This window comes from Electrophorus electricus, chromosome 18, assembly GCF_013358815.1.
Source record: "Electrophorus electricus isolate fEleEle1 chromosome 18, fEleEle1.pri, whole genome shotgun sequence".
NCBI classification, from domain to species: Eukaryota; Metazoa; Chordata; class Actinopteri; order Gymnotiformes; family Gymnotidae; genus Electrophorus; species Electrophorus electricus.
Genome location: NC_049552.1, coordinates 10769926 through 10785723, shown reverse-complemented (window position 1 = coordinate 10785723; position 15798 = coordinate 10769926). Strand labels below are relative to the sequence as shown.

The 15798-nt window shown below is 43.7% G+C and overlaps 1 protein-coding gene across 1 annotated transcript in view; it reads right to left on the bottom strand.

Annotated features, from left to right (window-relative positions):
- The window catches only part of gpr158b (G protein-coupled receptor 158b), a 33290-nt gene extending 19850 nt beyond the window's left edge, over positions 1-13440 (bottom strand). The window contains exons 1-2 of the mRNA XM_026998267.2: positions 12175-13440; positions 3619-3724 (exon numbers count right to left, since the gene is read on the bottom strand). Coding sequence (XP_026854068.2) covers positions 3619-3724; positions 12175-13040 — 972 coding nt within the window. The 5' untranslated portion in view covers positions 13041-13440. The remainder of the gene's footprint in view (positions 1-3618; positions 3725-12174) is intronic.
- Between the last annotated feature and the right edge of the window lie 2358 nt (positions 13441-15798).

Below are 15798 nucleotides of genomic sequence, written 5' to 3'. Positions count from 1 at the left end.
AAGACACCAGATTCCTCAGGTGCATTAACGCAAGGAAACCACAACAACCAGAGCTGGACTCTGCTCCTATAGAGTACATGAAACTATGCAAGACTATCACAACAGCTATAGTAATAACTAAGCATACGATCTGAATATGCGTAAAAAAAAAATTGGACGGGGGTGTAAAGGGGTAGTTCATCATTGTGATAATAGAACCTTTTTTAGAAGTTTCTATTTTATACACATTCCCATATAGTGGGAGGGTACAAGGTTTTATGTTTGTCCTATTCAGATATGGCCACTTCAACCTATCGACTAACCTTTAAGTGCTTTATGAGGTCAGTCAGACATGTTAGAGAGCCTAGATCAGGGAAAATGAACTGTTATATACAGTTATAAACTGTTTGTGTAAGGCATCCAACTGATTTGGTTGGTGCTCACTGCTGAACGTCAGTGCTGAATACTTCCACTGATCCCACCTGAGTGCCCTCAAGTAAGAAGTCAAGCAATGAAATTATTACTGGCATCAGAATGCCATCTCACTTCATCGTGGTTTGAACATCCTGAACCTCCAACCTGAGAACAAATGTAGAAACCAAGTAAGCCAGGATACAGGAATAGTGTTTTGAGTTGTTGCTACACTTGAACTCTATGAAATGTCTGAAACTGAAGATGTGCTAAATTAAATCACCCCAGATTGCAAAAAAAAGTACACCACACTCCTGACTTCACTGCCATTGGTAATGATGGTATGATGTGTTTTAACTTAGCAACAATGTCTCTCAGTACAAAAATCAACAATCAGGAATGTCCTCTCAGACCTTTCATAATTGCACACACCCACACATAGCAATCACTTACATCTGTCCCTGGAATTCAGAAAACAGGCTTAATAAGCCTTATTATTGATTAAAAACAAAACATACCAACTCATACTACTTATAAGACCAGTGTGGTGTGAGTTAATCTGATCAGCGAGTATGAATAGACTTTGATTTCATTATCTTTGACTGTCAAAAAGTCCTAAATTTGGAAATGGCCTTGCACTACACTTATGAGCCAGTCTTCCATTTATTTTTGTTGGCTCACTAGTACACAGGCATCGGGTTTTAGAATGGTTGTGTAACATTGAGTTAGATGAGCAGGGTCATACGCAAGCGTGTAAGCGATGCTATTTATTTATGCATTAGGCAGACAATTGAACGAAACAATGGATGAACAAAACTTGCAAAGGGGAGGCAAGCTAAATGGAAACAGAAAATAAACTATAAGAAAACAAAATTTTGATGTAGAGAAAAACAAGCAGGTTAACAGTACAACAACAAACAAGGAGCTGAAGAAAACTAAACCAGGAACAAAAATAAGAGACATGTGGAGGCGTCAGAGGTCGGGGGTGTGGGGCATGACAGGATGAAGTCTGTATGGATCTAGACAGGGTACTGAGTGTTAGAAACCTACTATTATGAAACTATACCTCTTACTACACTCACAGTATTTTGCATTATGTAATTATTGGCATTTTTCATTACTTAAAAGATTACAAGTGCAGAGAGCCTCCTGCAGTTGATCTGAACAAACTGACTTTTAGCACATCCCAGAGTTTATGCTCCAAAGCTAATCATCTGGTTCATAGTTATGTCTCCTATACAAAGGTCTTTGGGTGATAGTGCTTTTGGACTATGCAGTGGGATCTGTGATTATTTTGCATCTGCAGTGTTTTTGGCAGACACTCAGCTGCCCCAAAGAAGGGAAATGTTCGTATCATCCATTCCAGGCAGCTTGTGGGTAAATGCACTGTCCGTGAAGTTCATGAAGGCCAGACTACCACATTCAAACTGGGCTGGGCGCTCCCTTCGAAGTGGCAGCCGACACCAAGTCTTTTTTTTTGCGCTTATCTTGAACAACAAGGCACAGACTGAGCACCATAGCTCTGTCATCTGATTTAGAGAAGTCGCTATATTTGGAAAAGTGCACATGGGCACACATGCGTGCACAAAGGCGCACATGTGCGTGCGTGCTCATGCGCACGCACACACACACACGCACGCACGCATGCACGCGCACACACGCACGCACGCAAGCACACACGCACACACACACACATACATACACACACAAACACAAATTCAGTTTCTTTCACACTTCAGCCAGATGGAGCCTTTTTCCAAACTGTGAATTTACTTAGTGGTCCGGAACAAACGTTTCCCAGTGCTTCCCTCTCTGCTTCTCGTCCAGCGTTCCCGAGAGACGGACCACACGTGCAAAGAGGCCAGTGAATAATTCAGGGAGCGCACTGCAATCCATTACCCTGTATTTATTAAGGATTATATCACACAGGCAAGCAGGTCCCCTCCCGCAACACACGCTCAGCCTTAACAAGCATTCCATACATAATCAAACCAGCTCTACCCACCTCACTGAGGCCCTGGCAACAGACATCTCTGTCAGTCCCCTTATAGATCGGAGGACCAAGTCATACAGAGGGCAAACACAACAGCTAGCAAATACATTACGAATATCAGGTTTTTATGCACAGCATTAAACAGTTATCCGAAACGATTATGAGTATGATATGAAGTTACACTTATATAGCGCCTTTCTCAATAGCCAATGACACTTTACGATCAACACAGTGCAAAATGTTTTCACATCCTCGGCCAGAGGAGGATAGGCCCCTCTCTGACTCTTGACTCCACTCAAGGTTTCTTCCTCATGCTCTTGGGAGTTTTTCTTTGCCACTGTCGCCCTTGGCTCACTGGGGGCTTGGAAGCAGACATGTGTAAAGCTGCTTTGTGGCAACAGCTGTTGTAAAAAGCGCTATAAAACTAAATTTGACTTGACTTGACTTGACATCCCGTCAACACGACAGTGGGAAGCGGCAGCCAATTGCAGTTCAATAAGTATCGATAAGCATCCATAAGAATTACAGATGGTCACCAGACTTCTTATGGTTTTCCTTTCTCCAGCAGCAGAGATAAACGTCAGTCTTTTGTCCACTGCTGCTACTTTTTTTTTACCCAAGCATGGCGGTGAGTCTGTGGTTGCCTGTGTCATCTCACGTTCCGCCTGAATGAACATTCGAGCAGGCTCTCCAAAAATAGCCGGTCTGATCTGAATTCTGACCGGTGCAAATGCAGAAGAGCGCGGCTAATTAGTGCCGTCAGAGCGATTTCCAACACAGCACGGTGGAGCGGGCGGTCACCAGCCATGCGGCGGTGCAACACCTATGCCCAATCTCCCCCTCCCAAAAATAATGAGCTCCTAAGCGATTTAGAGAAAGAATATATCAATTCAAGGTGAAAGGAAGCCCAGAACACCACCCTGGCAAATCAAACTGAGAGTTACATCTTAGACCCTTATAGCGTAGATGTATGGCAACTGAATATTCAGGGACGTGAAGAGTGCATGGGGACATTTCCAGTAAAAGACAGTTTTCCCCACAAGGCAGACACATACCTTGTACCGTACCGTATTTTACAAGTCACTGCTAAAATTGAGAGCCTGCCGGAGAGCATGTAGGCTTTTCAGCACCAACTGGTCGTGCTCTGAAATTTGTCCTAGCTTTAGGCTTTCGTTGTTTGTTGGGGTCGCTTTGTTTTCATTGTTGTGCTGTGTTTTGTAGGTGGAGCCACTCACCTCCATGGTGGTCAGGTTGCAGCGATGGGTGCCTGAAAACCAGCCGTTGCTGGAGCACTGGTCAATGTCCACATCTTGCAGATTCACATCGACTCTCACTACTCCCCTATAGGCAGAGAGGGAAATAAAGAGAGAGAGAGAGAGAGAGATGGAGAGAGAGAGAGAGAGAGAGAGAGAGAGAGAGAGAGCGAGAGAAGCAGAAAAGGTGAGAAGGTGAGAGAGAGAATCAGAGAACAAAAAAACATTTTATCAAAAGGGAAGCTACGTCCTCTTGGAAGCTCCCTTAAAGTCGTGAACATTAAGCATTGCTGTAGAATGTGACAGCAATGTCATTTCAGGTCCATCCTGAGCATCTCAGTCATTTCTCCCCAGGGGCACGGAGACGTGCCTTCATTAGTCTGCAGGCCGGATCTAACATACCTCATTGCTAAGAAACACAGGGAGTGTTTTAACTTATCCTTAGCTTCTCCATACCCCATACTGACATATTCTTTCAGACTGACATCTACCGTCTGAAAGTATCATGGGAGTCGTTGGGAAGCCATCTCCACCCAGCATCGTCTGGTGGGGTTTTATCTGGCCGAGCTACACTAATGTCACCCCGTGCCTTGTTCACGTGGAACAGAAGATCAGCCCTCAGGTCAGAGAGCTGTCCATTAGAGCCTATTTCTCTTATTTCATCCACGGAGGGCTCATATGGGTCACAGAGAGCTTTGCAAAGAGGAGTGTACTGTGATCACTCATGCTTAGACAATGGTACATTTCAAGGCAGCTCTGTTTTGGCTTTGCAGTGGTAAATGATAAAGGATATCAGCCCAATGGTATTTTAATTATATTTGAATTGATCTACTGTGATAATCAGTGATTTTGTAATGTTTTGCGAAACAGTTATTTTATTTAGTATCATTACATTATTATTTAACACTGCATGGTGTGAGCTGGACTCAAAAGTCAATGTCACATCAAAATGTATTTAAATTCTTCTGGCTAGGCTACACAAAGTAAACAAAAGAAGGACAGAATAAAACTCATACAGAAAAATGCAGCTATATTGACCACTACACTAGATTATGAATAGATATAAAATATGCAAGAGTGTAGCGTATTCTATTAGTAGCACTGATATGTAAACAAATCCACATGGTAACTTGAGAATTGCTGCAGATGTGGTACGCAAGTCTGTGTTTTATATTCGGAAACCTCTGTTATTTTTATCCAAACATATAAGTCCTAACAAATGGCCTAAATGAACAACTGAATTCCAAAGGATCCAAGACATAACTCCATCATTGTAGGAAACCTGATCCCTTATTCTGGAATTGTCTGTTTGAATACACCACTGCCAAAAATCCCTGACCTGAAAGCTGAAAAGCTTCCCTCCTGATAATGTGCTGCATGCCTAAGTGTAAACATGCGTTGTCACTAGACTTCATACCCCATAAAATTGCCTACAGGCTACGAGGCATCACTCAAAACATCCGTTGCCCTCAAGCTAGCTCCATCTGTCTGATTTCAGCGTCCCTTTTCTAGCTTCTTTCTCCAGCCCAGGAATATATAAAGTTTTTCGACCTGTGACGTGCCTGAGGTATTAGATGTGTAGAGCACGTGGGTCGCTGGAGGCTTGGGAAGAGCGTACATGACGGCTGTTAGCCGAGGATTCACTCCTCTCATCGCCTTTGATGTGGCTCGCAGACAGTCTTGGCCTTCGGGAGCTCGCTCACCCATCCACTCTTTCATTCACGTCAGTGAAAGTATGGATTCGGAAAGTTCAGCGAGCGTGGGTCACCACCACTAAGTGAGTTTGCCATGTCTGGAGGTCGGGCGTGCTGCACATAAAAGTTTAAGGTTGTCTTTTGTGAGGAGACCTTAACTGCTGAATTGGCTACGCTACGTTCCTTCCTGTGATGTAGTCCAAAAAACTGTCAGCAATTTTGAAATGAAGATCATGGGACTTGACAGCAATTTCATTTCACGTTGGGTCCACAGCCTGACACTCTCGCCATTCCTTTTCTCTTGCTTTCCATTAGCAAAAAGTCGGAGAGTGTTTCAGAGGCAGGAGAAGCCCATCTGTCAGCTCGGAATGGGGACAAACACACGGGGCTGTCATTTTCCTTTCTGTCTCTCAGCACAACGGAGAGAGAAAGAGAGAGAGACCAAGGAGTGGTGGGGTGGCAATGCTGAAGGACATCTAACTACAAACACAATTATTAGGCAACTTGTATTTTTGAGGATTCATTTTATTATTGAACAACTACAGTGCTCTCATCAATCCTAAATATTAATAAACCAAAAACCTGAATATTTAAGAAAGGAAAAGTGAGGTTTTGGCTTTCTTAGGCAAATATCTATGTGTGCATGATTATTGGGCAACTGTTAGTGTGCAGAATTTGTCATGGTACGGCCCCTCGTCCCAAATGTCTCCCTGTGTGTGTGTATGTGTGCGCGCGCTTTCGTCTGTATGGCCACGCCCTCCCTGTGTTTCACACCTGCTCCTTATTGTGTATTGTTAGTGTGTGTGTATATAGGTCTTGTGTTTGAATGTGAATGTTGTCGATGTTTGAACCCGGTTAGCCTGCTAGCCACGTAGTCATCTTTGTTTTGTGTAACAATAAACATTTCGTTGTGTTTGATATGACCCGCCCCCGCATCCTGCTCTGCCTCCTCTTGTCACAGAAACATCAAGGATGTTGGGAAAGAAAAAGAACAAAAAGAAGGGGATGAAGGCGCATAATCGTTCCTCCCCAGCCCTTATGGGATAACCCTCCATACTCCTGGGCACTCTCTGTACCGAAACAACAGGGGAGAGTGCTCTTGGAAAATTCTGGGGGTGGGGGCTCTGGGTGTAGTTCAGGGGTGGACTCTGCGGAGTCCTACAGGCCCTTGACGGACTATGAAAGCTGGTACAAGGGAGACCAGTATCTAGGTCCGGACTCCGCAGGGTCCTAGTACCCCTACTGGGACTATCGGGAAAACTACTGGGAGTCTGAATAGGGTGAGGGTTATATGGACGTCAGCCTCTGATCAGAATATACCAACATCAGCTTCCGATCGGACTTGGAGGTCCATCAGATGAAGGAGGTCCTCCATAGGGATTCTCCCTCGGAGATGGTTACTGCGTCAGCAGATTCAGAGAGTGAAGGGCCTCCGGCACTCAAGGTACCACCCAAGGCTCCGCCCAGGAGGGGCCACTCCGGAACAAGTAAGCTGCCCAATGGGGCTTGCAGGGAGGTGTCATCAGATGAGGACACTCCCTCCGCTGAAAGCTCGCAGCCCCAGAGCTCAAGCGCCTACGCGGAAGCCTCGGAAAGGCAAGAAAGCTGCATCACCAGTGCCTGCCCCCGAGACGAACAAGTCAGCTGGTGCATCTCTGGATACACATGCGCAGAAGCCGGAGCAGCCGGAGCAGCCGTCGCCACACAAGCCGGCGAGATATTTTCCCATCTCACTTATTTATTTTCTGAGAATAATGAGAATAATAAGAAGCAACTCAAAATTTACAAATAAACATTGCTAACCTTTAAAAAAAAATCAGTGGCCAATATATAGCCACCCATCTTTTCAGTAACAGTCGTAAGCCTTCCATTCATTGAGTCTGTCAGTGTCTTAATCTGTTGACGATCAACTTTTTGTGCAGCAACAACCACAGCCTCCCAGACACGGTTCAGAGAGCTGTACTGTTGTCCTTCACCATAAATCTTCCATTTAAGAAAGGCCCACAAGTTCTCAATAGGGTTTAGGTCAGGTAAGGAAGGGGGTCATGTCATTATTCTTTCATCTTTTCTTTTCTTTCATTTTTCTTTTAAGGCCTTTACTGGCTAGCCACACAGTGGAGTACTGCGATGCATGCGGCAGAGCATTGTCCTGCATAAAAATCATGGTCTTCTTGAAAGATGCAGACTTTTTCCTGTACCACTGCTTGAAGAAAGTGTCTTCTAAAAACTGGCAGTAGGTTTGAGAGTTGACTTTGAGTCCATCTTCAACCCGAAAAGCTTGAAGCTCATCTTTAATAATACCGGCCTATAGCAGTACCCCACCTCCACTTTGCTGGTGTCTGAGTCGAAGTGGAGCTCTATGCCCGTTACTGATCCAGCTATGGGCCCGTCCATCTGGTCCGTCAAGAGACACTCTCATCTCATCAGTCCATAAAACCTTTGAAAAATCTGTCTTCAGATATTTCATGGCCCAGTCTTGACGTTTCACCTAATGAGTCTTCAGCGGTTCAGTGGTAGTCGGGTTTCAAGCCTTCCCTACCTTGGCCATGTCTCTGAGTAGTGAACACCTTGTACTTCCGGGCACTCCAGGTAGGTTGCAGTTCCGGAATATGACAGCACTTGGGGGTAATGGGTTCCTGGTCACTTCACATTGGATTCTTCTGAAATCTTTGGCAGTTCATTTTAATTTGCGTCTTTTTTTCTCAACACATTTCTTGTGACCCTGTTGACTATTTGCAACAAAACATTTGAGGGTTCTGTGATCATGCCCCGATGTCTTAGCAATTTTAAGAGTGCTGCACCCCTCTGAAAGACTTTTCACAATTTTTTCCTTTTCAGAGTCAGTTCAATCTCTTTTTTGCCCCATTTTGACTGAGGAAAAGAAGCTGCCTAATAATTCTGCACACCTTGATATAGGGTGTTGATCTCCTTAGGCCACACCCTCCCTCATTACACAAACACACCTCACCTGATATGCTTAAATCTGTTCACGTTTATAATTCAGAATTCCATATATTTAATGCTAATATAATGTTTGCCAAAATTACACTACCTCCTCATATCTCTGAACTTCAAGATTTGATTCAAATCAAATGTATTTTGATGGCTTATCTTGGAATCTAGGTCATACCATAGGAAGCTTTTTTCTGTAAATTTATCAGCAGGAAAATATTAGTTTAAGTAGAATTTTGACAGTGCTGTTTTGATGCCTGCCAAAACTGTACTCCCCCTATTATCTCAGGAACTGCAAGGTTTGATTCAAATCAAATGTACTGTGGTGACTTATCTTGAAGTCTAAGTTATACCATAGCATTTTTGTCTTAGTTCATCAGGAGGGATAATAATAAGGGGAGTAAAATTTTGGCAGTGCTACTGGTGTACTCCCCCTAATATTATCCATCATGATCCTGAATCCTGAATCCTGAAAGATGCTACCTAGTATATATCCTACACACCACGATAAGTAACCAAACTACATGTAATTTGAATCAAACCTTGCAGTTTCAGAGATAAGTATAATTTCAGCAAAGAAAATTAAGAGAACATTTAATCATCACAGTAGTCAGTTAAACTACATGGATATCAATCTGTCCAGTTAAGAAGCATAAGCAATTGTGAATCAGTTTCACCTGCTTTGGTGCAAATGAAAGTCACAACAGGTGCCCTAGAGAGGCAACAGCAAGACAACCCCAAGAAGTGAATGGTTTTACAGGCGGTGGCCACAGACAATTATTTTCTCCTTACCCTTCCTGACTGATTCTTCTCTACGGTTTTGTAGTTTTGTGTTTTGCTGGTCATTACTGGTAGCATGAGGTGGTATCTGTAGCCCATTCAGGTTGCACAGGTAGTTCAGCACCTCCAGGATGGCATATCTATACATACCATTGCAAGAAGGTTGGCTGTGTCTCAAGAGCATGGACATGGGCCATCACACAAGGAGAGCTGGACAGGGCCTTAGAAGGGCATCAACTAAACAGCAGGAAAGGTAGACACCTCTAATTCCCAGTATCTGCTCCTTTGTGTGAGGAGGAACAGGAGGAGCACTGCCAGAGCCCAACCTAATGATGTCCAGTGGGCTGCTGGTGTAAACGTGTCTGATCAAACTGTCAGAATCCGACTCCATGTAGCTGTCATGAAGGCCTGGCATCCGCTAGTGGGACCTGTGCTCATAACTCAGCACAGAGCAGCCTGGCTGTTATTTACCAGAGAACACCAAAAATGGCAGGTCCGCTACCAGTACCCCGTTCATTTCACAGATGAGAGCATGTTCACATTGGGCATGTGATAGACAGAATGTGACAGTCTGGAGACACTGCAGTGAGCATTATGCTGCCTGCAACATCATCCAGCATGACCGGTTTGGCCGTGGATCAGTGATGGTCTGGGCAGGCATATCCTTGGAGGGTTGCACAAGCCTCCATGTGCTGTTAGGTATGGGGATGAAGTCCTCAGAGCTACTGTCAGACCTTATGCTGGTGAGGTGGGCCTTGGGCTTCTCCTGGTGAAGGATAATGCCCAGCCTCATGTGGCCAGAGTGTGTAGGCAGATCCTGGATGAAGACACTGATGCTATTGACTGGCCCTGATTTTCCCCAGCTCTGAATCCATTTGAGGAACTCTGGGACATTATACACCACCAAGTAGTGCTCAGATGTTGTCGGAAGTGCATACAGCCACATGGGGCGCATACACACTACTGAGTCACATTATGACTTGCCATGATGAAATTCACACAAATAAGATCAGTCTGGGATTTAAATTTTTTATTTTGATTTTCCGTGTCATTTTGAATCCAGCCCTCAATGGGTTGATGACTTTGATTTCCACTGAACATTGTTTTGGCATTTTGTTCTCAACGCAGTACACAATGTATATCAGTAAAGATTTTTAAATGGAATCTTTTGTTCATAGAGATCTAATGTGTGATTTAAGTTTTCCCTTAATTTTTTAGGAGTGTATTATCCCTCCTGATGAACTTATAGAATAATGCTTCCTATGGTATAACCTAGACTCCAAAATAAGTAATTAAAATATATACAGTTCAGAGATATGAAGCAGGAGTACAATTTTGGCAAGCATAATGTTAGCAGTGCCAGATCTGAGAATTAAAGCTGAAAGATGTATTCCCTGTTCATAACGCTCTTAGAATACCCATCATCAGGTATACGCATTCGATTCACCGAGTACTAGTAATACTACTGTCTTATTTTTTGTTTGCCTTTACACCATGGTCTGGTGTTTATCGATAAGATCATTTAGGTGCACTTACATATACCTAAATACAGCAGAAAACGCGAATACAGTCTTAAGCGTCCACATGGCTGCGTGAAGCGCGTGCACGCGAAGGGGGGAGACGGAATTCAGCACAACAACGGTTTCTGCGCACGCGTCTGCCCCACAGGTTTTCCTGATGCAGTGGAGACGTTTTTCGACATTACTTCGACAGTCAGAGGCCGTCGCACAGACAGGCCAACGGCAAAGTCTTAATGCGATCAGGACTACTGGTCCCGAATGGACAACGTGAACTTTATGAACAGCGCTAGGGAAATAAAACAAGAACCGAAAAACCTGGCCCTCTCTGTTCCGTGTCGCCTGCCTGTTATTCTGTAATTTAGTATAAAGTTTAAGTGGAAGACAATCTAACACTCTTCATAAACGGCTCATTTGCTCCGTTCCACATCACACTATCCATGTGGCCGTGAATCAAAATACCGGTCCGAGAGCTCAAGAAGAAAAAAAGGCTACCCTGCTTTGTCTTCAGGATTGTAGAAACAGCCTCCCGTTTTCACTAAGGAGAAAAAGATTATGAATAATATAGAGTAATGTACCGACTGAAATGCTATTCACTGGACTGCCCAAATTCCACCTGACAGAATGCTGTATTTTATTACTATGTTTTAACTTGAGCTATTTTGAAATTACGCCACAAGAAGTTTCACAGTTTCCAGTCAAGAGCTAAGGGCCCCTAGACGAAGGAGGTCTCAAGTAACCACCTTATTAGTAGGCGGCATATTTTATTATTTATTAATTACTTTATTGATTTTATAACTTGGATAGGAGCCTTTAAGGGGATACCCAAGAAATGTTGAGACACAAATTCGTCTGTCTGTATTACTGTCAAAGGCAAAAGTTTTCATCTGAAGGCAAAAGGTATTACCTTTGGATTATATCTATCCTTTCGGTTGGCAAAAGCTGAGAAAGGAGGCTGTAGTATGTGAAGGCAAAGTGAAAACACGTATGGAGATTATTGACATACTCGTGTTAATAATCATCCTTAGTACCTGTCAGCATGACTCCCTGAGCCCCGAGTCAGCTTTGGGGTATCAAGTGTGCAAAAAGGTTTGAGTTGGAGAGAACCGACAGATCATTCTGCGATTGCCTGTGCTTATGCAGACCATGCGCAAGCTGTCTTATCCTTACGTTAATACGCGCATTTACAAATGCGAGCAGAGCATGAGATGAATATTTTAAAGTCATCCTCTTATTCGCAACTTTCAGACTTGATCCTATATGAAATCCAACGTGTCCTTGTCGCATTACCATTATGTTCCTTTAAATGAAATGAAAGAAATTAAAAATATTTACTGGGAAGGACATTGGGCAGGGAAACAGCCGCACGATTTATTTTTAGAGCGCAATAGCCAGTAAGTGATCCAGCGCACGGTTTACGGTGGCCTGAGGGGAACAACGCGTTTTTCATTAAAAATTAATATAACGACAACAAAATAACGACAAGAAAACCAACAATAACAGAATAATACATTGGTTGTGTATTATATCAGCTTGATGTACATACGTTTCTGTGGGATGGAACAGAATAAACAGGTACTGGAAGTTGCGATTACCTGAACTCTGGCGCTGCGTTCGTCCTTAAACCGTAAAAACCCGTGGACAGTGTTAATAGCCAGTGCGGAACGAAACTCCCATGGTGGCACTCAAGGTAAGGTGCCGACCACTTTATGTGACTTTTATCAATAAAGTATCTGTCTTGTGAGTTCTCAAAGCCGCGTACCGGTGCGCTTTTGATCAAGTTGTGTCTTTTGCGGTCCCTAAACTCATTGAACCACTCTGACTCTGGCGTCCTGTTTTTAAGGCGATGGGAAGCGATGGCAGAAAGGTCTTGGAGTACGATGTCCTTGTTGGTTCTGGCTGCTTGGAGGAATACCTGTGGGCCAGGCGTCGTAGACTCCGTATAAAATGTAACTACTGCGCGGTGGATTTTAGGGTCCCCCTCCAGCATGCTCCGTACTAGCGCGTAGTACCACGGGATATCTCGCTGCAGGCTTTGCTCCCGCGTCTTGTCCGTTTGCAGAAAGACGTTTAAAAAGTTCGCCGCGTGTGCCACTGTGTCGAGCACGGCGTGAAGGGAGTAATGCGAGGCGACGTGAACGCCACCGCGGAGGCTGCTTAGCTCATAACGCCGCGAACAGTTGACATGTTCGAGGGTCGAAGAATCTCCCGTGTGCAAGAAAGCCGTGACCACCCGTGGCAGGTCCTCTTCGATTTTATGCGCCACCACTGTGCGCTCGGTGGAGGGATTGCTAGGCAGTGTCGGGTGGAACAGCAGCTCGGTGTCATCGGGAGTGCTGTAAACATCATATTTCGCCCTGATTTCAGGGTCCTTATCGTTGTCCGACCATTCCACATAGCCGTAATTCGACCCGCTGGCAAGTCCCGTTTGTAGAAGGAGGCATAGCAGAAATACACCCATACCTCGACGGCCAAGCGTAACGGTGCACAGCCAACTCAATTTAAATCCATTTAACAATCGCAATCGTTCTTGAATCCAGCCACGCGCGTCTTCAAACAACTGCTAGTTATGTATTCGCAAAAGTTGCCTAACTCCATGTTTCATTTGCTCTTTTTTAATCCTCGCGTCAATCTTTCTGCCCACGTTCAGAGGTGTTAAGTGGCATCCTGTGGAACCGTGTTCGCAGCCCAGTCGTTACCTCGTGTGCCAATCCTGTCTGTTGCCAAACCGGGTATGCAATTTGCTTGACGTCTTCCCATAATGATCGAACACTTTACATACAGGTAGGTCGGAGCGCTCTGAATCGTCCTCGCACTCCGCTTGTTTTAACGACTGCTGCCTGCTCGCACCACTCTTCTGCGTTTAGCATCGATAAAGGCTCGGTGAAGATGGGAGGCAGCCGCTTTCAAATTCCCACTCCCCTCATTAAACTACATAGGACTCATAAATGGCCACGTCCTCTGTCAATCACATAACGGGGTGGGGTAAAGTGCAGGGGATGGGAGCTGTCCAGTGCTGAAGGCAGCACCGGAGGACTAGTCAACGGTTTTACCATGAATCCGTGGGATTTGAACAATGGCACGGCGGAACAGCCATAAACAAAACAATTGGGCTGCAGAAATAATAAACAAATTAAAAAAATATCCCCGCGACGATACTCTACTTTTCATAGAACGAGTCCTTTTAGAAAACTGTCCTAAAGTCTGTACTGACATTACAAATGCACGATATTTCTGGTTTTTATTTATTCAATAATTAGAAAGGAAAAGCTTTTGAGCATGAGATATGAATTTAGAAAAAGCAACGAACGCTCCAAGGAAAATGTGACCATCATAACATTTATGAATTATGTAATATATAAAAACTAAAATATGTAATTAAAAATCTTATTGCAAGTATCATCACTGTTGTGTTTTCACAGATATCAGACATGTTGCAGACAATTTGCTCTCCTACCTTCTGCTCCCCGTCATCAGACAAACAGCTGATCCTAAAGCAGTTCTGTTGACAGACCAACAGCTGGAACTGCATTCAGCAGGAAACACTCGCAGCTGATCCTAAAGCAGTTATTTGGACAGACCAACAGCTGGAACTGAACCACACAGGAACCACTCACTAATAAAATTAACAGAAATTACAATCAATTGTGCCTGTCTATTGTTGAATGTCACACAAGCTTTAGAGACTTTGATAATGTTCTTTATTCCAATCTCAGCTCCTTATTCTGATCTCAGGCCAGTTGCTTGGTGCGAGACTGACACTTTCCTCTGCAACCTGCCTTCTGACATGAAGGTTAGTGTGTTGTATAAGCAATAGTCCCATCATCATCTTTCATGGTCTTGTGAAACCTTCGGCCACATTGGGCAGTGCTCTGTCAACATGTTTCAGGTGGAGGCACGTTCACACTAGTCGTGAGTGCAGGTGTTTCTTATGCCACTATGGCTATAAGTCAATTTCTTTAATGGGTTTGTGTTTTATGGGCCAATGATTAAGGCATAAGAGGGCAAGCTAGTTCTTGTTCAGTTATAGGCATAATTTCTACCTCAGGCTGGTTTTTTTAATTTCTTTTTCTCAGCAGAGCCGAGGTGTCTGGCCTTCTCGATTCAGGAGAGCAGAAACTGAAGATTTTATCTTACCATTTGCTTTGGCAGGAGACAGGAAATTGATGGTATGAAAGCAGAGTGAGTCTGGGACACTTTGAAGCATGGCTTATTATTTGAAAGGGAGAGATTGAGCTTTAAGAGTGTAGCAAGGAAATGTTTTTTTTAAAATGCAAATATGGTGGAAATCTATGGAGAGAGAGAAGATAAAACTTACTTTAGGTCAACATGTCAAGAATCTGATAGATGCTGCTGTCCAACACTATAAATTACTCCGGTATGGAAAATTAGCTTTGAAGGCATGAATACAATTTCTCACCCTGAATTATAGTGAGTTGAAATATTAGAATAAGCTTTATTTTGACTTTCTAATTGCTAGTGATGAGTTCCATCCAGACTTGATCATTCATCTTACCAGTACAGTTTCGTAACATCATGAAGCAGAAGCAAGGAACTCAAAAAAAAACAAAAACCATGTCTTTAGAGTAGTAGGCTTGGCAAAGCATTTAACTGGTGGCAAGAGCACATCAATGCAAAGCACAAAATGTGGCCACCTGTGGGAATTAAATGGAGTGAAGCAAATGAAAGACAGGTGTGGGTGATTAATCAATAAGTGGGTGATTGGGACCAGGGGAAGTGAATGGTGGATGTGGCCTTTGAGGGCTGGCTAGCTACAGGATAGGTGTACTGAAATGTTACCCCTGAAATGTTAGAGGGTTGAATTTTGGTAAAGCTGTAAGAATTTTGATGTTTCAGTTGACTTAAGGTTTAGCAAGGCCTCTCATCTCTATATTAATTTTATGCAGCTGCATTTTAGTATAAGACTCATCGCTATGAAAATTTCAGAGGTTTTAGTTTTAACTTTGGCCATTAATTACTTTGACCATATTAGAGAGCTCAGAGTTTTATAATAGCTGCTCATCACAGTCATAATATGCATTTAGGATTGTGTTTTAGCATTAGCACTCAATGCTGTGATTCTTTACTAACTCCACCATTTGTGCAGATATCTGTCCATTTACACAGCAGGAAGGACAGATTTCCCACAGTGTTTATAAATGAAGCCCATAGCATCTGTGCTTTTGTCTGCTGCTGTAGGTGTGAACAGCTAGGTGCCG